Source organism: Stigmatopora argus, chromosome 3 (genome assembly GCF_051989625.1).
Source record: "Stigmatopora argus isolate UIUO_Sarg chromosome 3, RoL_Sarg_1.0, whole genome shotgun sequence".
Lineage (NCBI taxonomy): Eukaryota > Metazoa > Chordata > Actinopteri > Syngnathiformes > Syngnathidae > Stigmatopora > Stigmatopora argus.
The window spans coordinates 16,216,648-16,241,269 of record NC_135389.1 but is presented as its reverse complement, the minus strand read 5'-3'; the positions used below and the strand labels follow the sequence as shown (position 1 = coordinate 16,241,269).

The 24,622-nt window shown below is 42.6% G+C and overlaps 1 protein-coding gene across 2 annotated transcripts in view; it reads left to right on the top strand.

Moving 5' to 3' along the window:
- The first annotated feature begins 219 nt into the window (after positions 1-219).
- Positions 220-24,622, top strand: part of iqsec3b (IQ motif and Sec7 domain ArfGEF 3b) — a 36,820-nt gene continuing 12,417 nt past the window's right edge. For both annotated transcript variants that reach the window (XM_077597275.1, XM_077597274.1), the window contains exons 1-7: positions 220-1,016; positions 6,583-6,657; positions 11,939-12,059; positions 14,145-14,546; positions 16,107-16,819; positions 17,805-17,966; positions 20,675-20,797. In XM_077597275.1, the coding sequence (XP_077453401.1) occupies positions 457-1,016; positions 6,583-6,657; positions 11,939-12,059; positions 14,145-14,546; positions 16,107-16,819; positions 17,805-17,966; positions 20,675-20,797 (2,156 nt within the window). In that variant the 5' untranslated portion in view covers positions 220-456. The remainder of the gene's footprint in view (positions 1,017-6,582; positions 6,658-11,938; positions 12,060-14,144; positions 14,547-16,106; positions 16,820-17,804; positions 17,967-20,674; positions 20,798-24,622) is intronic.

Sequence of the window (24,622 nt, the reverse complement as noted above, 5' to 3'; positions counted from 1 at the left end):
TTGTACTCAAGACAAAAGTACGGAATGTACATTTGTTGGCCTATCAGGAGCCCGTGAAAAAACCTTTTGTGATCATTATATGCTGTCTTGATGTGGTGCTTTGATGTCACACAGCCTGTAGGGTGCGCATTTGCCCAGAAGTTTGATGGTCTCAGCGCGTAATGGCGCATCAGTGCTTCTTCTTCCCCCGCTCCTCCTCCTCCTCCATCTCCTCATCCTCCTCGTTCCTGTCCCTCCTCTCTCCCGTCACAGCTGGATCTAGTTCCTCTCTTCAGCACCTCTCGGCGCAGTGAGTGAGGGAGACAGGAGCGAGGGAGCCCGAGTGGAGGCAAGCACAGTCGCCGGATTCTTCCAAGAAGAAGAAAAATCAACACGCTCGTCCTGATCCATTCTCCCCCTGCTCTGCGTCCCTTTCGCCTCTCTCTTTCTGGCCATTGTCCGATAATCGCATGTAGAATGAGCTCCAGCCTGCTGGAAAACCCGGTGCAGGCAATCTTGTACCTGCGGGAGCTCACCACCATCGTGCAGAACCAGCAGAGTCTGATCCAGACGCAGCGCTCCCGCATCGAGGAGCTGGACCGGCGGGTGGATGAGCTCATCGGGGAGAACAGGCACCTGCGAGATGTCCGCGTGCAGCAACATCAGCATCCCTACGCCGCGTACCCGCACCACCTCCTCCATCATCATCACCTCCATCATCAGCTTCAAGCCGACGCGGGCTACCTCCATCATCTGCACCTCGCTCAGGATCCCCAGACCAAGAGCTCGACGGCCAGCCCCGCGCCGGAGCCAGCGACCGCACCGGCACAACCAGTCGAGGGGTCCGCGGCAGTCCAGCCCTCTACCCCGGAGCCCCTGGACCCGGGGGACATGCAGCTGGTCCCGGCAGAGCCCACCATGGATTCACCGGTGGAGAGCGAGCCGGAAAACGGGGGGAATTGCAGCGGCTGTCTCTCCTTGGTTCCGAGGACTCCAAATACACTGTGTCGGTCACTGGCCCTCAGCAAAACATCGGAGTGAGTACCAAACAATCCAGAAATGAACATATCCCGATTTCCACTCATAAAAAAAAAATATTGCACCAAAAGGTTTTATTATTGTGACTACAATTATTATCTTTAGATGCAGGTTGACAGTTCCCCAAACGGAAAGAAAGAGAGTCGTGGATTATTAAAAAAAAAAGAGAAAGAAACTAGATCATCATTATGTAACAAAGCTGTGGGCTGGCACATTTGCTTCATGTGTATGTATAAGACGCGTGTGTATGATATGTAACATTCATGAATGTATATGTGTATGAGTTCATTAATGTATATTGTGTGTTTGTGAAATGCATGTGTGTGTTTGTGAAATGCATGTGTGTGTTTGTAAGTGTCCTATGCATGTGTCATTATTTCATTAATGTATATAGTGTGTTTGGGAAATGCATGTGTGTGTGTGTCATTTGTGTGTGTGTGATGCATCGGTTTGTGTTTACTGTAGGCATGTGTGTGACGCATGCTTACGTACGTGAGTGACTGTATAATGCATGCGTGAATTTGTGTGTATGTGTGTGACGTGCAGTTAGGGGTGGGGGTGGAGATGTGTGGGGGCAGCCTGGCGTGTGATGTGAAGCGGTGCGTCCACATTGCTGCTTCTGCTGTTAATGAATGTGCGGCTTGTTCACGTCTCATGGGGAAACCAATGGGTCTCTGATGTTTCGCTATTAGATGAGACACACATGTACCACGTGAACAAGCACACCTCCACCACACCACCAGCTTCCCTTGCTACTACATAGACCACCTCTACCAAGGGAGCCCCCAGGGGGTAGGCAGGTGTGGCCAAGGCCGTCTCTTTAAATTTGTTGGCCACTCCACTCTCCAATTTAGCAGACTCTGCTCGGCTGTGCATTGGTGGGCACATGTGAGTGAACCCCCTTTCCTTAGCTTTCAGATCATAGGTGTCAAAATCGTAACTGACGGTGCATTTGTGCCACAGCGTCCAGATTTGAGCAATTCTTGGCAAATGTTAGATTGAGCAATTGAAATGGCCACGTTGGCAGGGAGATGGCGAGGTCACCTGGACAGTGGGAAAAGTTGTGGGTGTTAAATAAGTTTCATTGTTTTTTTTTCTTTTTTCTAAAAATGCAAAAACACAGAAACAATTCCAAAGCTAAATAGGAGTGTAGTTTAGGTCTGTCATGATGCCTCTGAGAAGAAAAGCTAATATGCTTTAATATGCTGTTGAGTGCCCGAAGCAAAGGTTTGTGATTCTTAACAACCAGAAGTCATTATGTGAAAAAGTTTGATCACTCTCTAAAGCAGACCTGGGCAATCCGGTCCTTGAGGGCCACTGTGGGCGCAGGTTTTTGTTCCAACCAATCCAACACAGACAGTTTAACCAATTAGATTTCTGCTGAAACAAGAACCACCTGACAGCAAACCACTGATTGTATATCTAACATACCAGATTGGCTGGAAAGGTTTCCTCTTATGAGTTGGAACGAAAACCTGCACCCACTGCGGATCCTTTGTGGAATTAATTGCCCACCACTGCTCTAAAGCATCTGCTTAATCAAACTTCTGTTGATGCTGGGTGTAGTGCAGATTACAACATAGATAGACCTTTTTACAAAGGCTTTCTGGGCGATATTTTGATCCATGGTCATAGGAGCAGGCCTTCTGCTTTATGGATTCAAGTTCAGCTTTCAGAAGGTTGCAATTACTATGAACGGAGAGACAATAAAACCTCTCAAACCCAGGCTGAATTGCAGTATTGGGATAGATTAAAAAAAGCCTGATTGGTGGTACTTACAATCCTGCAAAATCTCTCCTCTCAAATGCTGATGGGCTCAATTCTGTCCGAATGACACCTAAGACGAAATGTGTATCCTAGATGGAGCCTGATTGGTCTCTCTGGGAGAACCACCTCCCAATAGAGTAGGGTGAAATACTAGATGGGTGTAAAGGCCTTTTTTCACATGAGTGAAAGCAACGTGCTGGACTTCGTTGATGGACCCATTCTTTGTGTATGTGGTGAGTGAGCACTTCCAAATTTGCAGAAAAAAAATTCACGCCATTACCTCAGGTCGTGGCAACTCTCCTGGTTGGCCAAGGAGGTATTAATTAAAATGTCTCTTGTTGACCTGGCTTGCAGTGTCGCCATCATTTACTGTCTTGTACCTAAAATTTGCCTTAAGTAACCCCTCATATGATGCAGATATGTGGTTAGTTATGTCTGGCTATAAAGGCAACCAGATAATAGTGGGGAAAAAAAGATCAACGAAGTGAAAACAAAATGAACATAGTAAAACAAAACAAAAATCACAAAACTCAATCACCTTAACCCTGTACACAATTGAGCATCTCTTTTTTTGCAGTTCATTATGCAGGACAGTGTTTATTGTGAAGTGGCCTGCTGGCCAGACACCTTACAGTGCACGCATTTATCTGTGTATCTTCATCTAAATGACACATGGGCTGGTGTGTAGTCTTTTTTTTTGGCTGTGCGCTTGTGTATCTTGCATTGTTGCCAGTGTTGCCGGTGCACGTGTATGCACCCTGGAGAGTTTTACAGGGAAGAAGGAGGTTCAGAGAAAGGGTTCTCTCCCTCCCTCGCTCTCTTTCATTCTCGCTCTTTCCAGCTGAGCCTTCCTATCTGGCCCACTTAGCCCGTGGAGCGAACGGTAATCAGCCATTCTCAGGAGGGGGAGCGAGAAATAGAAAGATGCATGCTCAGTAACGCTCTTTGATGGAAGCCTCCTCGGAGAAGGTTTGCGGATTGAGCTCGAGGCTGACTTTGGAGCAGACCCGCTCATAGTGGCTAAGGCAGAGAAATGACCAGGAGAGCAAAGAAAAGCAAGGTTGGGCGACATTTTGGGGAAGCTGTACACTCGCTTTATCCTTCCCGGACAAGAAATACACACCAAGGGAGTGAGGGACATCCCTTGGTGTCTGGCAAGGTGTAGAAAATGTACTGGCATCAGCCCGAGCCCGTGTTGCATGCGAGGCTCCCGACAATCGACTGATGACTAAACATAACGTGCTTGAAGTGGTACAAAAAAGCGAGTCCTTGTGAGTCAGAACGGGAACACGGGCCGACAGCAGAAGGCGTGTACTCTTAAAATATTCACCTGCTCTATTTGTACACTGCCTTGCATGCGAATGGCCATTATGTCGACGGCCTTGAACAAATGGATGGATGGAAAAGTGTGTGTACGTGTCAGCCAGGCTGCCTTACCACACTTAAATCATCAATAAAGTGGAGAAAAACCTACAGCATATTCCCATCTCCACACTAAAGATCAATGTTTGCTTTTCAAATTACTGTGACATCTTCTTGTTTCATCTGGTTAGGGACACAGCTCAATTTCTCCAATGGGAAATCATCGAAATGGGCAGCACAGTGGGGTGAGAGTTACCATTGTTAGCTGCTATTGACGGCACGAGATGCCAGCCTCTCCCAATTATAATTGATTGCACATCTAGCGCCCCCAATGGCATTGAAACAATGAGAATTCCCAGCCTATCCTCCCAGTTTAAATGACCTGGACATCAGTCGACGTCGACGGCATGTAATAGGTTAAAAAATGTACAGCAGTCTGACGACTTTTCGTAAGACTTTCCCTTTAAAGTAACACATTTGTACTCCCTATTAAAACCACAACTATGGAGGTGAAAATTGTGAATCAGAAAACATGTGAAATTGGATAACTTTGGATAACTTTATTCATCCCGTATTCGGGAAATTTCCGCAATTTTAAAGGTGCGGCTTATATACGCGGAAGCGACTAATATGTGAGAAAATACGGTATGTGTAAAAGGCGTTTTAATTTTTTATCCCAAGAAATTCAATTGTTGTATCGAAAAAATGCTTCATTTGTGTTGAATATATTGATATTGAATCAACACAAACACTGCCTTCCTGTCCGATCATGGGATGAACTTAATAATTGGACACAAAGTAGTAAGTAGTCTATTCTCTTGTTTTACTATTGTTTCACTGAAAATTAGATTTTCCAAAATCTCTGACTCTTTGCGGTACTGCACCAGAGGCATATCAATTTAATAATAAAGAAAAAACATGCTGAGTGCTAACTAAGTGAATTAACACGAGTTCGTCTGTTGGATTAACCCGTGTCCAATCAATTATTGAATCAGCGTAAAATTGCATGTTATTAATGGAGGCCATTGATGTCCAATTCATTTAAACTGAGAGGACCTGGCAGGCTAAAGCCATGTTTCAGTTCCATTGACAACGGTAGATGTCCGATTTTTTTTTATTGGGAGTGCCATCCATTGAATGAATTAAACTATGAATGGATTAAGAAATCTCGACCTGAGGTTGCAGGTCAATCAAGTTTGAAAAGAAAACAAAATATATGTCATCATCTTTTTTCGCGCCCTAGAACTTGTGAACAATTTCTTCATTTAGAAAATGGATGACATGTAGTTTCCTCCTGGATGAGGAAGTTGTAGAGAAAAGGAATCTTTTTATAGCTGCGACTGTCACTGCGAGTCCTGGCGTCGACTCTGACTGCCTGTCACTGTGACTCTGCATCACTTCCAATATGCTGAGTGCAGGACAAGAAATGTCTTTGTATTGGAGTTGAATAAGAATGTATATATCCCATTTTAACATCTGAAAATCCCATGTTTATCTATACAGCTTACATATGCTTGGAGACATATGACATCCCAAAGGCAGAATCGCCCAGCAAAAGTATTCATGGTCATTTTATTCTTCCTGGTAGCCATGGTTGGAAGAAACACACTACAAATACTTAAATACTTTGCCACCCTAGAGGCTGTGCATAAACCGATGGCTCTTTAGTTTTACTGCCTTGTACTTCTTCCACCCGTTCTCAGATGGCCCATCCGACCAGGGGAATATTTTGCTACAGTACTGTTTTGCATAAAACGTTGCATTTTAATGATATTTTTGACGACGCTTATATTTGTGAAAGAAAGAACACCAGGCAGCCGCTAGAAAAATTCTCGAATTCTACTGCGCAGCAGGGGAGGTGACTCCCCAACTGCTAACCAAACATATTTCTGAGATATCAGAGGCTTTTTTTAAACTTGCATCTAGTGTATATGATTAAATGGATGACACACTCAACATTTTCCTTCTTTGCTATTGGAGCTTTATTTCGGTTCTTAATATTTTTAGGCAAGAGGCCACCCTGGTCCTCTTTTTATTTTTCCCGGGGGAAATATATATTTTTAATATGCATATATAGGGTATATATCGATACGTGTCTCTAGTGCAGATATCATAACTGAAAAATGAATGAAAACCCATGTAAGTTGTGTGGGGGTGTGTGTTGTAGCAGCTGCAAGTGACCATCTGTCATACTGATTGAGGGACACCGCTAAATCATTGTAGCTTTCAACATCTGGATGCCGCTATCAACGCACTGTAAGCAGTCTCAGCCTGGAATTGACCCACATAGAGTATTTACAAAGGGATCAGTGCCAAATAATCCCGAGGAGTTTAATGAAAGTCTCTTCTTCTGGATCTTTTGGCCAGAGAAGTTTGGCAGGATGCTGGGAAAACAAACAAGCAAACAAATCATTTTGTTTCCTCTCTGCTTTGCAGAAATGAGACGGTGCTGCATCAGTTCTGCTGCCCCGCCCCGGAGCATCCCGAGCCTGATGCAAGCGGCACGTCCAGGTAATACGGATGACTTGCACGTGTATTAGTACTTTATATTTTCTGTCTGTCCTGAAAATGTGACTCCTAAAGCTGCAATATGCAAGCCAGGGCAGTAGTGGATTGCAAAGAAACAGACACAACAGCTGCTTGGCTCATCCAAAGGGAGCTTCTGATTATTGGGAGTAATTCTGCAGAAATTAACATTTATATTGTTTGCCTGGTGCTCAACACACTTGTTCTTTGGTTGAGGGTTGGAATCCAGAGTTGGCATTTGCTATCTGTAATTGTGTTGGTTTTGGGTAATTTGGGTGAATTGAAAATCAGGAACAACCGGGTTCACGGTCCCGAGTTATCTAGTATATTTGACTCACTTCTGCATTACTCAGATAAGCGCTGGAACTAAGATAGCCCTTGAAGGGAATCGTGACTTCAACAAGAAGACTCAATAAATGAAGCTTCCATATTGTTGTCCTTTGTTTATATACAGATTTTTTCCTCTCCTTTGTTGGAATTCTGGCCACATTGTTTCCTTGGATATCAGCATACACTGAGTCAGTCCAGGGTTTCGTGTCATCAGTCACACAATCGCTGTAATGATCTCCTCTCATATGGTCCGAATCATTGTGAAGATTTATTATTAAACCAAAAGAAATTTTGTTGTGTGTGCAGCTGACTGCCCATATTACGATGCGTGTGTGCGTGTGCATGCGGTCACAGATGCGGCAAAAATAAACGATTTAGAACAAATAGCCGTCTTGACCTAGGCGGTATTGAGGACGTGGGCCTGAGTCACAGCAACGAGCGCCGATACCATCAATACGTGAGCACCCTTAGCATCCCGCCACGACGTAATGGTCGTCACTGCCATAGTAACGACAGGATGGGAAACAAACTACTTTGCCTTTCGCTTGGCGCGTGGGAAGTTGTGTATATTTGGTAGTACAGTGATGGTTGCTGTGTGTTTTTGGCTTTATTTTCATTATACTCAGACAGTTAATTGGATCTATTGGCGGCAGTAAGATTATATAACAACATATCAGAAGAAAGATAGGGAAGTATAATAATCATAATTGGAACTTTAATGAAAAGAAGAGACAGAAATCCCACATTTTAATAGACAATCCTCAAAAGACTGATAAGGGCAAAAATGATTTGTGGATTCCCATGTAAGAGTCAAAGTAGTATAAGACATGGAAATGGCCCAAAATGAAATTACTACCAAACTCCAATCAGCACTGATTGGAAATCTCAAAATGTTTGAGACCCCAATTGACAATTAAGTCAGTCCTTTTTTTCATTTTTAAAATTCTCAAATCTCATTTTTTCCCTAATCACAAGGTACCAATATACTACCATCCCAAAACAAAATGTGGCAATGAACTCATTGGCTACCATTGACATAGATGGATGTCCAATCTATTTGAACGGAAGGACTGGCAGCTATCATTTACTTCCAGCCTCTCCTTGTTCAATTAGATTCAAATTCTGTCAGTGTCAATGGAAGCCAGTGCAAGCAAGAAGCAAATAAAGATTCATTATTTGTAACTAAGATCTAAATATCGGCACAATTTGGTTAATTTAGATAAATCCACTCTGATTTCCACAATGCAGCGGTTGGGAATCACTGGTCGATGTGATCAAAAGAAACTTTCCACCTGATGGAATCATGTTTGGCAGTGATTTAAATTGAACAGGCAAAATCTCAGGGAATGTGTTGACAGGTTTATTTAATGTATTTGCATTCCATCTCGTCAGATCCTTTTGCAATTTGTGGAGCTTAAGGCCTATCTTGTTACATTCTGCTCATGTGCGTCAGTTTTACCCTTTGATGATATCATTTTTACATCTAATGCACGTATATATGAGTAATGTTTTTTCCCAACATGGGTTCTGGTGTTCCTTTTTCTGTCGCTAGCTGCTGAAATCCAATACTGACAACAACCAGATGAACTGTATAATTAAGCAACTCATTATTGTATAAAATTAACTTGTTTTTTTATCTATATGCAAATGTGTCATTTAGAGTTATTGTTTTTGACCGATGTACACTTGTGCCTTCTGTCCCACGTGCAGACTGTGAGTAGGCGAGGGGGATGGCTCACGCAGCATTACGGAAGCTTTTTGCAGTCCAGATACATAAATTGCTCAACTCTCATGTTTTAAACCTTCTAATGTATTCTAATGTACTCTAATGTATTCTGATTTGGTGCTGGCTTTCTCCTTACTCGTCCTCCTCTTGTTTCCGTTCCATTTGCGACTGAACGTGACTTGCTCCAGTTGATTCGAGAGACACAATTCTTCTCTCGTGGCCTCATTCCTGAGTAGGATATTGACTTGATAATAATAATAGCGGTACAAGAATAACAAGAAGAACTCCAAGGGTGCGCTCAGGAATAAGATGTTTAACCTGCATGCTGCTGTTCCGCTTCTCGTGTGTAAAAATAAAACGGCGGGTAACACTACACTGAGTGAACTGAGATTTGTTTTGGGGACAGGGAAGTAGACAGTCGCAATACATTATTTGTCAAATGACGATCAAAGATTGCAGGGTGCTTTTAATAGCTTGTATAAAAATAGTCGCATCTTTTAAGTAGGTAGTGTGGACGTATAACAAAATTTCTCATTTAATAGCATTGACCTGTGACATCTGCACAGATTTGGTTGTCATTTTTGACACATTTGCACTCCTACTAACGACTACAACACGAAGTCTGCCAGATCGCCTCATATAGATTTGAAAACAATTCAACAGCTCTGACTTCCAGCGCCTTCTTACACATTGCATTATGTGGGTGGGAGGAAATGGACTGGTGCATCGTCGCATTCTCTAATTGCACCAATCAACGACACAATTTGACAAGAGTAATTTGGCAGCTTGATGATGGCTGCGTCCTTGAATCTAAATGATTTCACGAACTTCAGCTGTGCTGCGGCAGACGCAAGCCTTTGGCCCGTAGTAGTGTTGACAGGGTCATCTGAAGCTCATTTGCATCACTGATCCTTGGGGCAGGGGGTTGAAAAAAAACATGCAAGATCCCCTGACTCTTAAATTGGCGAATAATGCATAATGTTTTATTGGTTCAGCAATTCAATGTTTTGTCTGTACTTGCCTTATTTCCCCCTTGGCAGATTTTCATCGGCGATGTCGTGTAAAAGGGCAGTTTTTGTCCTTAGTGGACGCGGGCAGGGATTTAAAAATTAAATAAAAAATAAATAAAACAAGGAAAAGGAAATTACTGAAAGCAACCACAATAAACCATGTTGAAGCTTTATTGAAATACTGTTTACTGTTATATTTTCAATTGCTTATAAATTCGGGTCTCAGCTGTATTACAGATGATTGTCTCTAAAATGTCTGCAGTGACTGATTAAGTTATCTGGCTACTTTTTATGCAAGTCATGTTTGACTTTGAGGACATTGTCTTGCTGTGTCTCGCAAGCAGACATTCTTATTATCATGGAATAATTAAGGATCAGTACACAGAGACTTTACATTACAAACCATTGTTCACTATGTGTATCTCATATACAATAAAGAGGAGTGTGCGTAACCAATCGCTTTGTTGTGCTATTTATGAAGTGACATTTTTGGAAGCTCTCGATGTCATCTTAATTATTTACTGCTTGTCCTAACGTGGGTCACAGTGGAGGAATTTAGTTAGTAATCCATTGTTAAAAAATTATTCATTCATCCATCTTCCATACCGTGGCTATACCCTAGACTGGTTGACAGTCAGCTGTAGGGCGAGCCTGCCCCTACCCGCCGCAAAGTCAGGGTGTCAGGAGCGGCCCGTGTGTCCCTCCTGGCTTACCGTCAGGTCTGAGCAGCTGCAAACAATCCGTGATTACTTCCTGATGTGGGAAGTCATTGTCGGATCGTTCCTGCATGACACTGCGTAAATTCCTGCGTGAAAACCACGTGTCACAGCATACATCGCTACAGGTATTATTCCCCATACTCCGGTTCTGTTACATTTTGGGATATACAAGCCCTTGTTATTAAGCGTTTGAGTAATTAAAACTACTGTCATGAGAACTGCACGCTTCGCCTACCCTTGCTTCCCCGCAACTGGGTCCGAATCTTCTCGATCGCGCCACGACGTCGCGGCGCGATCGTAACACGGGGATTGAACCTCTACACCACATGTGTCAAACCGATTCCCATACCTGTCATCCTCTGCTGATAACTGCCCTTATAAATGATTATGATTCCCCTTACAAACCCCCAAAAAACCTTACAAACACCGTACGAGTCGTACGGTGTTTGTAAGGTTTTTTGGGGGTTTGTAAGGGGAATCATAATCATTTATAAGGGCAGTTATCGGCAGAGGTTGACAGGTATGGATTCCGCCGAGGGCCGCAGTGGGTCCTGGTCTTTGTTCCAACCAATCCAGTGCAGACATTTTAACCAATCAGGTGTCTTCTAAAATAAGTAGCACCCAACTTTAATTGACTGATTACAATTGCAAAAGGTATCCTCTTGTTGAGTTGGAATGAAAACCTGCACCCACTGCGGTGTAAGGATTTCCTTCAATTCTATGTGTACCGTATGTCATCGAGCATCGAGCTCACCTTCAGTAGCTCAGTAGTCAGCACATTTGCCGGCATAGATGAGAAAAGACAAATGAGAAAAGCTGTCACCACCATCAAGACTGATTACATACGGACTAAATCGTTTTTAAAAAAGTATTTTTTCTACCACAGTTTTCAGGGAAAAAAAATCTACAAAACTACTGCACAAATGTAAGGTTACAGAAACACTGTCCATTTTTTAATGTATATTTGACAATTATGTTTGAATTCATGTTTGTTTTATTTTATTTTACAGTGTGGTCTCCAGCTAATTGCACCGCTTGTGTAAATATAAGATAAATAAAAGGTCATGCTTATATTTACAACGGTTCAATGACTCCCTCAAAATCCTTTTATGAACCTAACATACACATTTATCGACTGCTGGAAGAAGATGGAATATGAAGGTGGTTGCAACGAAAGATTAGAATACTCAGTCCAGATTTGAGCATAACTATTTCTCGCCAGTCTAAATGCAGTAGATAAAATGGATAATAAAACATAATTATACATAATTAAAGGAATTATCTGATGAGAACGCCACATTAAAAATGAGAGCGTAGATTTAGAAAATTCCCGCTGTAGAGCAATTGTGTCCTGCCACGGCCCGCGGCAACAGCAATCATTTCCCACCTGGTCCCCATCACACACATACACACACGGACAAACCGACACATTTTGAAGGTCACAGACGGCTGATCACTATCCACTCTTCCTCCCACGACAGCGGACGGTTGCTGAGCCTGGAGGACGGCTCGTCCTCGGGGGGACCGGATGTGGAGGGCACCACAACCAAGCGGGAGGGGCCAAGCGAGTACGAAATCTCCCTGGAGAACAAAAATAAACAGGTACGTCCTTCTCGGCAAGTCTCCTCGGGGTAATAGGGCCTTTCTCAGATGCTTTATAATTCGGGGTTACCTTATCACACTTGACTCAGAGGCTCTCATTTAAAATACTGTGCTGAAATGGTCTAGCACAGGGGTGCTAGACTCGCGTTGGTTCGCGGGCCGCTTTAACGTCAACTTGATTTCACGTGGGCCGGACCATTTTAGAAATAATATTTAGATTTTTTAAAATGAATGGATTAAAATAACTAGATTGAAAGCCCTGAATATTCATTTTTTTAAAGATTTATTTTAGAGTTTTTTAAATATATTTTTAGATTTTACAAAATGATTTTTGAACTAAAAACACAGAAAAAATGGATTAAAAAATTACAATCATTGATTTAAAAGGGGGAAATCAGGAAATTTAATATACCTCTATACTCTTCATTTTAATTTGATCCTAAAACAGAAAGTCGGCACTCATGATTTACTTTTCCGGGCCACACAAAATGATGTGGCGGGCCAGATTTGGCCCCCGGGCCACCACTTTAACACATGTGGTCTAGCACATCATATTACACCACCTAATACAAAATAATGTAGTACTTCCACTTATCACCATGCAATGATGCCACATTTATGATATAGTAAGATACACTTAATAATCATAAAGAAATACCATCAAGTACTGCACTGTTCCAACCTCAAGATGAAATGAAATGCTTTTAAAAACGATAATCAAATGTTGTCACATTATAATTGCACCACGTATATTGAATTATGTAGCAGCACGGTGGATGAGTGATTAGCACGTCTACCTCAGAGTACTAAAATTGAAGGTTCTATTCTGGGCTGACAATATTTCAGTACTACGTATGAGTGTTAGTTCTGAATGCCCCTATCAGTGTGTTTTTCGGCCTTGGCGTCAAAGTGGACCGGGGACCTGGGATGCAGGGGGATGCTAGGGTGACATTGCTTGCTGCAAAAAAGAAGCCCATTCAGATCTATTTCTGCCTCTGTTGACATGAAAACGAACAAAAAAAGCTAATAGTAATGTTCCCACATCCATAGCGACAGGAGCATTAACGATGCTATGTTGCCATAGTAACAGCTAATAACGGCTTTTGAGTGTGTGCATTTTTGTGGCGCTTTCTGACGGTGTGAGTCAGTTGTCCTCCTTTTCTTTACTGCGGTGATTTCGTTTTTTGTTGCTGGAAAGTTTGGCTGCGCAACTTTTAAGGACGATTTATTAGACACACTTGGTAATGAGATCCAAGACAAGCATCTTGAATTTGCGAGGATCTTTATTCAAGCATGCATGCAGTGGCGTAGAATCTTAGGCATCATGATGAAATACTCTTACACTAGAGGGCAGATGGTTTTCTCCTCAAAACATTTCTTGGATCTTGAGAAATTTCAAGAATGTTGATTAGTAAACAAACATTTAATCACGTCAATACAAAATGAGTACATTAATAATAGAAACAAAGGGGTACTGTTGGCCACCATTTAATTTATCAATCAAACTGATGACAGATTTTGATGTCAGTTGCAATGCTCATTTGTCAATGTCATTGACAGCGCTTGACGTCCAATCCTTTATGACTGGTGAATGATCAGTCATAATGGATTGGCTGCCTAACCCTTTCAATGACAGCCAATGAGTCAAATAATCGCCTCTTAAAGGATTACTAAATACACACATCCAACACACAAATACTAGACTATGTGGAGTAATTATCTATTCATTCATAAATGCAGTCTGTTTCTTGACCTTCTCTTTTATTATGTTTTAATGCAATGCCATTTATGTTTATTAGACAAATAAAAGTATGGTGCTTTTTGTGGACCTGAGACATGTTAATGGCATTTCCATTCATTGGAATGGGAAAACTGAGGTGATATGATTCATTTGAGTTACAAGCTTGGGATGCATAAACACCAAAACACTGAATTAGATTAATATAAAGCCTTGTTTGTGTATGCTCCCTGCCATCCTCCTTTTCAAGTTCCACTGAGCTAGATTGGCTGCTTATGAAGGCTAGTAATTGTTGTAACTGTTCACTTGTAGCACCTCGGTTCTAATGTGAAATCCCACCTCACCAGATAGAAGATCTGGAGCAGAAGTACGGAGGTCACCTCATCGCCAGACGGGCCGCCCGCCGCATCCAGACCGCCTTTCGTCAGTACCAGCTAAGCAAAAATTTCCAAAAGATCCGCAACTCACTCTCAGAGAGCAAGCTACCCCGGCGAATCTCCCTGCGCCAACCCAGCCCCTCGGGACGGAACCGCAATAGCGCTCAGAGACACAGTTACTCTCTCCATCCGGGTGGAGGACAGATCCCACTCCGCTCCAAGACGCCGCCTCCGCCGCCGTGCCGCTCAACCTCTCTTCCCCCGTCTCCCGCGTCCGCCCCGTTGCCGGCTGGCCCCGCGGGCTTGGGACCGTTACCCCCTCCCAGCCCCGGACCGTCGCTCTCTCAGCTGGAGGACTGCTTCTCTGAACAAGTGAGCTAGACTGACTAACATTCTTTCGACAGCAAAAGTGCTAATCCGGTTAGTGTCAGAGTTAATTGGAGCCTGCCTTTGAGCAAGACAAGCCATTCACACTGGAGACTGGTCGCCAGTCAATTACACGGAACCTTTTTAGAGAGAGAAAAACATTCACATTCCAGTACAAAGGCAATCTAGAGATCCCCTTCAGGGTCACTTCTAAACTGAAAATACTACATCTCAATTGATCTGAGCCATAATGAGGACAATTGCCATGGAAAATAAAGGGTTCATTTATTTTAATTTAACAATAACAGAAGTGTCCATGTCTTAATAGTCACCAAATATGTATTTTGCTTGCTCAAACTAAGGCAAAAAATCCAAAGCTATGCGATATGCAAAATTCAATGTTCGGTTTACTACTTCTTCTGTGACCAGGCCTTTTTTTTAACATTTAAAAAAATCTTGCTCTTCAGCAAGTAATTTATGAACAGTACCTTTAAGACAAATCAAGAAATGATTGGGGCAGTTTATCATTTAAATGAAACGATACATTTAAGTAGATTTAGTGCAGCCTAAAGACGACTTATTTTTTAATGTGCATAACAGTAGACCAAGCAAAATAAGCACCTTAAAAAAACTATCTCCCATGGTGTAGAGTAGAGTATATATTAAAAAGAAAATGTTTCTCTTTGGTGATTTTGACAGTCTCCCCAGAGAACCAAGGTTTGATGATGTGTGATTTTAGTGTACCAAATGTCCGTGTTACTTCCTATCCGAGCAACATTTGTTATTTTCTACTTATTTTTTAGTACGGAGATGGAAAATGAAAAATGAAATTTCAGTTTCTCTACAAATCCTGGATATACTGATTATTATCATAGCACCGATAATAAATGCTACTAAACCCTAGAATTGTGTAATACCTTTCCTTCCTCTCATATAAGCTTAAACTCCTACATTAACCACAGAATAAAATGCTTCTTTGTGCAGTTTTACCGCATGATCTAATTACTGGGACACTATCACTATTCATCTCAACCCATTGGTCTTACAAAGGGCAGATAATGAGCTAACCTGCTCAGTGTAGAGATTCATTTTTGTCCTTCATTCTGCAAAGATGTACTTTATTATGATTAGACACTAAGGTTACTCTTCTCTTTAAAAGTTTTAAAGTCCCAAGGTTAGAGAAAAAAAATTGCCAAAGCCCTCAATCTCATTAAGATTAGGTTTAAAATACCCATTGAAATAAAATTTAGCAGCATAGCCTACCTAAATTCATACATAAATCAGAACACCAAATTACACTCAGAGTTGTAATGATCACCGTAACTATTTGTATAGAAAAAAGGATGATTGTAACAGAGGATGCCGTTATATTGCATTTCCTGTCCGCAACCAACCCATAACGCCTCCTTGACCCACTTTTAAATCCCAAGGCACCTTTTGAGGATCACTGCATTTAATAACCAACTATTCAAACTCTTCAATTATGTGTATTTTGGGATGTTCCTACTGAGATTTGACCATGCATATGCTGATTATGTGAAAATGTTTTTTTCCCCCATTTCTCAGCTTCACTCACTGGCCCAGTCGATAGACGACGCCCTCCGCGGTTGGAGCGTATCGGAGGGTACGGAAGGCCAGAGCCTCCTGATGGACCCCGGGGCCCTCCGCGCTGCCGCCGAGAGCGCCTGCCTCCCCCGCAGCGCCAGCTCCCTTCTCATGGCCTTCCGCGACGTGACCGTTCACATAGACAGCAATAGTTCTTACACCATCTCCTCCGCCACTACTACAACCACCACCACCTCCCTGGGCAACACCGGAGGCGAGACGGCCAGCAGGAAGACCTCACTTAGCGGGATGGGCCTCATCGGAGGACAGTCCGCCGAAGAACCGGAATTCCCCGCCCCTCCTCCCAGCGAGGAGCTGGAAATGGTGGATCCGGGGTCACGGAGAGGCTCTGCCGCGCCCTTCCTCGGCACCCCTCTAGAAGGGGACGTCTTCTCGGACAGGGCAGAGTCCACCTCCACGTCTACCTCCACCGCCGTCATGACCTCGGCCCCGTCCGACCAGCAGCCGGCCCAGATTTACACGCAGTACCAGCAGTACCACTACACCCACCCTCAGCAGCTTCCTCCGGGCACCGTCCCAGACGCCCTGCAGGCTCTGGTGGTCTCCCTGCCCAGGGACCGATGCCAGGATCCGGCGTCCTGCCGCTCGCCCACCCTGTCCACGGACACGCACCGCAAACGGCTTTATCGCATTGGACTAAACCTCTTCAATGTGTGAGTGGCATGGCACACACAAACACACCACTACTGTACACACCGTACACGCAACCGCTAGTCGCTCTTCAAAGTAGACGTTTTGCCCAGAGAGCTTCTTTTGTGGCATAGGCTTCTCCACTAGAATAAAATAAAGGCAAAGGCATCAAGGAGATGGAGGAGATGTAAAAGACAGAGGCAGAGTGCATTAACAATTTGAAAGGAGCCATAAATAGTGAGCACGGCTGGCCTTTACATCTTATCATTATTGTTAGTTATTGCGAATTAAACTTGATTAAGTCAAACACACAGACGCACACACACACACACACACACACACACACACACACACACACACACACACACGCACCCTTACACACGGTACTCTTTGGAATAAAGTCAAAAAGTTAAGTTAAGAGATGATGCAAAAAAAAAGTCGTCATGTAACAAAGCTCCCCGACTGGCTCCTCTAATGAGGCGTTAATAACTGCTTTATAAATGGGTTATTAATGTTTCATAAAGCATTCATTAAGAACAGAAAGATTGAGCTCCCTCTTGATGACTATTCCTCCCACATTTAGTTTTACTACTTTGTCATCGACTGTAATATTTAACCCTTCATAGGACATTCTTTTAACTCATGAGCCCTTCGTTCATTGGCCCCTCCCTCACAGTCAAAATGGATAAAACGTCTTGTGCCGTCAATGGCATTGAAAGATGAACATTCACATGCAGCAAATGCCATTGACAGCACCAGATGTCCAATCCATTTTGAATCCTATTGATATTTATGCTTCATTGCATCGATGTACCGGCATTCCTTTTTTCTCTATCGTATTTGTACTTGTATTTGTATTTCCAAAGTGGTTAGTGTTTTCTTTTGCTAAACTACTAAAAGGCTACTTAATGAATGAGTATCAATTGGGAATTGGGATTGATAGCAGCAATAGCAGACATTTTCCGGCCCTCACTCGAAAGTAATGCTGGGGTTCCCTTGTGTCGGCAGGAACCCGGAGAAAGGGATCCACTTCCTGATCACGCGGGGCTTTGTGCCCGACACGGCCATTGGCGTGGCCCATTTCCTTCTTCAGAGGAAAGGCCTGAGCAGGCAGATGATTGGAGAGTTCCTGGGTAACAGCAAGTTGCAGTTTAACCGAGACGTCCTGGAGTGAGTCACCGTTCTTTTGTACACCGTGCACTTTAATTTGTTCATTTTTTTATTTGTCTGTATTAACTGGAACATTCAACACATGTATACAAGATAAAGAGCTTTTCTGCCCTTTATTCTTAGGGATGCTGTCTATTATTGACACAAAGCTTTAAATAGAATACGTATCCTAGTCCGTAGAGTTGGTTCGGTTGCCCCAACAGAGACGACTTTAGGTTCAATATAAATAATTCACTGTTGCTGTCTAGAGGCTTTGTAAGCCATTAGTCTTTTTTTCGAGCAATTGAACCTTGGCCATCTTTCAAATGTTTCAGTGGGGATTGATAAAAAAAGAAAAAAAGAAAGGAAGACAAACAAAACGAGCGCCTGTTCAAAGTCAGACTTAGAATGTTTGAATTGTGTCTAAAATGGCCTCCATTTCCCTTCGGTTAACAATTCCTAGTTTTTAGCAGTACCACTTTATAATGTTATGCTCCTGGATTTTGGTTTAAAAGAAAAGAAGTTTAAGTAAGAATATTTTCACTGGTTTTCTTTTAAACAAAAAGAAAGAAAAAAACTACACATATAAATTCTAACCACATTTTTAAAAACATTCCAGCTTTTGTACACGTAGATATTAAATTTTTTTTTTCTTTGAGAAAATACAAATCTTTCCTCATAATGTCTTTAATCATCTAATTGTGCATTGTTTTGTCTTGTTACATGTCAAATTATCCATGGTAACACATTCATTACTGTGCTCTGCATCATGGCTCTAAAATGCAACACAGTTGACCATTTCTCAGGGAAGTGACTATTTTTCATCCCTAAACGTGGACATCACCTTTTGTTGGCTACATTATTATTACAATTTGATTACTTTTTCCGAGCACCGCAATTGAACTCATTTGCCGACCACAGGCGAAGATAAAATGTTCATCATTTGCTCCCATTCTTGTCCTATCCAGAATAGTGCTTTACTGTAGTTGTCGCAGTCTTTGGCAACAGTGCCTACGTTTCCCATCATTCAACAGCAAATTCTGCTTTCCACATTTTATAAGTGATATCATTCACGTTGATGCTAGGCTGCCGCAGCCATGAATTATACAAGAACTTTGCAGGTTTAGTACTTCCCACTTTTATTGACTTGTGCATTGACAGCTAGGGTGATACTATTATGGCTGGCTGCAAGTAATAAGCACAGTCACAAGCACATTCATGGTGAAATATTGCCATAGCGTGAGCTACTTTACACCTAATAGTTGCGTTAGTGGCAGCTTCCAAACTTTATCTTAAGATTTAAATTGGTCGGCCTCCGTTTCGAGCACCTCCAGGACTCGTTGTCATATTTCAAAGTTGCAGAATAGTTACCAAAGCAACAACTTTAGAAGTTGCGAATTGCACGTTGAGAGCCATATAAAATTGGATTAAAAAGGAAAAAAATAAAAAAGCTAAGATCTTAGAAGCTTTTTGTCAAATGCTTTCCAAGGTTGAAAATGTGCTGTGACTTGTCTGCTGCATTACGACCAAAGCAGTAAAAAAGAAATGGAAATAGATCCTATCACAGGATTCACATGGGCAGCTGAAGATGAGACCACAAAATGCTTTCTCCCATTTGTAAATGTCTTTTTTAAATAGTAATTTAACCCATAAAGAGCATAAAGTTAAAACATATATTTGGTATGCTAAGAATCCACATCAATGTTAAGCGGTTAAGTGATTCTAATTAGTTTCACCTTACATAAAGTTTAGGCTTGACTTTTTTGTTTTTTGAAGAGGTATTTTTCATGTATCAGAAAAATATACTAATTTGCCATGAAATGACTTTTAACGCTCGTATTTCAACATTATTATTCCTAGTTAGTGTTGCACCCATTCTATTTAAAAAATAAAACAACTCCTTTTCTGTCTTCCTTTTCATCTTCTTGGCTGCGTTCATAATCGGTGGGCATCTTGGGATAGATGACAAGCGTTGCTTTTTTTTTTTACGGCTGTGTGCGTTTCTGGCAGCTATCTTGGATGTGCTGACAGGCAGTTGGAAACTCAAAACTGTACCTATATTTCTTAATCCTCCCTGATACTAACAAAGTCTTTATAATCCCATATTGGTACTGATATCAGTACAAGTATTGGTATAAGTGTAACACTATTACTATTAGTGACTTGTTCTTTCCTGTACCTTTACTTATTAAGCCTTCAATATTTTTGAGAGATTAACAACAAGTCAAATACTGGGTCACAAGTTACTATTTTTGTCTTTGGTGGCCCCTTCATCGTAGTTAAGTGTACGCGATAACACGCTGGCATGCATAAATGCAACACGCTTTCATTCAAAATGCCCATGTTTTCGTACCCATCCTCGATGGAGGAAGGCAAAAGCTTTTTGCTTAGGCTGTCACACACATTGTCCAAGTAAGTTAATGCCTCTACACACATACTGTATGTGGTCAGGCCATTGGCACATTCTGAGCCTTTCATGTACTCCTTTGATTGTGAATATGTGACTCTCATGCCTCTTATCTGCCACTGTAATCACTTTTCATCTTCCGCTTGTGTGTGTGTGTGTGTGTGTGTGTCTTCCAGGTCAGTAGCTCATTAATGGAAGTATGAGTGTAAGAGGAAGGTTTTGCCTTCAGCGTGTGTGTTTATGTGCATCGGCTCAGACGCAAAGGCCGTGTTAAATAGTGGCTTTTCATTTGCTATACTTCTTTCTGTGTATTTTCTCACAGCTGCGTGGTGGACGAGATGGATTTCTCCGGCATGGAGCTGGACGAGGCACTGAGGAAATTCCAGGCTCATGTGCGGGTGCAAGGAGAAGCGCAGAAGGTGGAGAGACTCATCGAGGCCTTTAGGTTAGCAACAAATCTTCACTCTGTCGGTGATAGACGCCCAGCCTCCTTTCATCCTTCTGCCGTTAATTTAAATGTTTGTCACTGGCAGTCGTCCAATCCCATTGAACGGGAAGGGTTGGCAAGGAATGATTGGATATCTATCGCTGTTTATTTTTCTGTTCTTTGCAGGTTTTCACACGATTGCATGGCTCGATTTCCTTTGATATTTGACTTCTCTTTCTGAGATTTTCCGGCAAATTGTTTTGGGGGTAACCTGCCTCCACCCATAATCATCTGGGATTGGCTCCAGCGGTCCCGGAGGGTCTGTGAGGATAAACATTACAGATAATGGATGGATGCACATCCAGGACCTTTGAGTTTAGCTTTGCTCTCAAAAACATAGCAACATCATTAACTCAAAACGAAAGGGCACCTTTTTTTTCATGCCGCCAGTACTTACATATTCTGCAGTGCATCTTGAAAAAAAGGAAAGGAAAAGACAAGGATAGTAGAAGAATCTTAGATGTCATGTATCAGCCTTGGGGCAAGCAGACATTCACATCCAGAGAGTCATTTTAATAGCCTTTAAGTGCTTGCGAGAGCTCATGGTGACAGGTTGTGATCAGAGCAAATCTTTGGTATCATTAAGAAATTATACTGATTGCCAGCAACTGTGGATGAACTTGCCAATTACTGAACCCAAAAATGATGCAGGGAATCAGTGAGTGTACAAAAATAGACTCTCTCTACCTCCCAACAACCTCCTGGCGACACTTTCTGAGCACATTGTTTTTAGAGAGTTAATGCGCGTTTGTGGGCGAGTTTCATCCTCACAAATTAATATGCTCCCTGAGTATTGCAGATTTTTATGGATGTATAGTCTATTAATACTTTATACTGAATCTAGTATTCATTCCATTAATGGCTGTCGATGCCGGTTATCCATATTTACTCAAAAAGCTGGCAGGGAATAATTCAAAAGGTCACTTTTCCATGACATCTTTTGCCTTTCTACCAGATGACCAAAAACTGGGGTTAAACTCCTGGGCACGTAATTACACAAATATATGAAAATAGCAGGTCTGTACAGTGGAAGAGTGGCTCGCACGCCTGCCTCACAGTCTGAGATCTCGTATTCAATAACGGGCTTGGGACTTCCCATGTGGAGTTTGCATGTTCTATTTGGGTGGATTTTCTCTGGGATTCCTCTCACTTGGCAAACACATCCACACTAGACTGCTGAACACCCCAAATTGTACGTAGATATGAGTGTGTGCGTGGATTGTTGATTGTAGTACACAAGATGAATGAATGCAAATAGGACCCCAACTACAATGACCCTCTATGCATTTATGATGCTCCTTTCGTCCCCATGTTTGAAGGTAAAAAGGGAAGGGATTGAACAAACACATTTTCCGTGCAGTGCTGCCCTTGAAGCGTCCTGGTTGTGTCCACAGATTGCATGCAGGGACAAATTTGAGAAACATTGCTGCTGTGATTTAATGTTATGGATGTGCCATAGTCAATGAAATACACGACGTGCGTCCTTTGTGCAAGAAGATAAGGTCTTTCGTATTCTTTCTTTTATGACATCAACATATATCAAAACATCAATAGCAGTGATTCATGTTGTTTTATGGAGTGTCACCTCACGGAGCTTGAGGATGTCCTTTTCTCCAGCTATTGCATTAATTAGCATGATATGATTAGGACAGAAAAAACTTGATTAGGTCATCTTAGAGAAGATGTGAAATAGTTGGGTCTCTTGAGGGTGCAAATTCCGTGACCGGACGTTTGGTCGCCGGACGTTTGGTCGCCGGACGTTTGGTCGCCCGGACGTTTGGTCGCCCGGACGTTTGGTCGCCCGGACGTTTGGTCGCCCGGGTGAATGTAATTTTGAGAGCTGGTTTCAACAGTAGATATTTAGATATTAAACTCTCTCATGAATATAATTTTGAGAGCTGGTTTCAACAGTAAACTCTCTGTCATGTTGTCAAACGTCCGGCGACCAAACGTCCGGCGACCAAACGCCCGGCGACCAAACGTCCGGCGACCAAACGTCCAGTGACCAAACGTCCGGCGACCAAACGTCCGGCGACCAAACGTCCGGCGACCAAACGTCCGGCGACCAAACGCCCGGCGACCAAACGTCCGGCGACCAAACGTCCGGTGACCAAACGTCCGGCGACCAAACGTCCGGCGACCAAACGTCCGGCGACCAAACGTCCGGCGACCAAACGTCCGAGTACCGCAAATTCAGAGAGTGGCACGTAAAACGCCTTCCGATTCTGGAATGACGCGTGTATTAAACAACCTTTATAGGTTGTGTTGGAAGCTGGGAGTTGATGCGGGGGAAAAGCAAATCTCACATTTCATCTCAGTTCTCCCATTTGAAGGCCCATCATTACACTTCATCACCACTCAGCGAATCATTGGGACCCCAACCCTTTGGGTGGTGCACATTACACATCTGTCACCGGCAATCACAGAGCACGCTCTATGAGCATAGGTCACAAGTGAGTGGTCCTTATCGCGATGTGGCCTGTGCGTTATGCAACACTTGTTATGTCATCTCTCCACGCGTTTGTGTGTGCGTGTGTGTTGTGGCGTCATCGCGTCGAGGGCTTCGTTGTGCCAGCTGGCGTGTCAAGCTTCATGATATAAAGATGCCAGGCTGCTGTTGGAACAGACTGCTGACATAAGATGTGGAGCCAAGAGTGACACACTCACAAATACACACACACACGTTATTGCTGTTTATTCACGCAGTGGTGCATAAACATGCATAAACAAGTCCGTGTGTGTGCATTTGTTTCTGTGGAAGCATTCAGTAGTAAAACTCGCCTCGCCTCAGTATTTGCTGCATATTACATCAAGTAGACCAGTTAGGAGGCTGCTGTATCACAGCAGGAAGCAAAAATCAAATAAACATGAAAAAATGTGTTAATAATTAAAGATGGATGAAGGGGAAAGTTGGAAACCCCCTTTTTCACATCATATATACTTACAATGGTCAATAGTAAAGGAATGGTATGGGACAAAAAAATAAACATGTTTTCAGGATGAATTTGGATGAAAAAAAGTGAAAATACACAGCTTTTAATGTCTAAGGGTACGCCTTGGTTTAATTTATTCACTCCCATTGACAGAGATAGACTTCAAATGTGATAGGTGGCATTGAACGTTATTGTGTAACTGGGTTTGCTGTAAATGGCAGCCAATTAAAAAAAAAAAAATCTATATAATAATAAAAAAAATCATTATAATCATGCTGGAAAAAAAACTCTAAAAAGTTTTGCATTTCAGCATCACCCATTTATCCCAACTTTTTACTTCTGGTTCAAATCAAAATCATCATGAGTTGACCCCGCCTACATTCGGCCCACGCAAACGGCCTTTCTTGGCAGCTACTTACTGAATGTCATTCTTGATTTCATTATTGACACTATGAGCAATAAGACAGACTTGTGCTGTCAAGTGCAAAGTAAAATTCAAATACAAGAAATGTGTCATATTTTATATCCTACGGTGCCACGTTGTGGTCTCGTCTCAGTCGCTGTGATAAAAACTCTTCTCTGACGATCAGAATACCGCAGTTTGTAAGCACAAGTGACAGTCAAGGAGCTGGGGAGGTGCTAGCGCGACATTTTGAAGCCTGCGGCCGGCGACGGAGTGCACAAAGTGCAGCATTCTATCACGCTCGTGCGAGCCAGCGTGACGAGCCTAGTGTTACTTCACCACCAAGGGCGCAAAACGCTTTACGCTGTCAAACTTGTCCTTTCGGCATCATTAATGGCGTCCGCTTCTTAACCAGCACCCTCCGCGAACCTTGTGAGGATAAGCAGT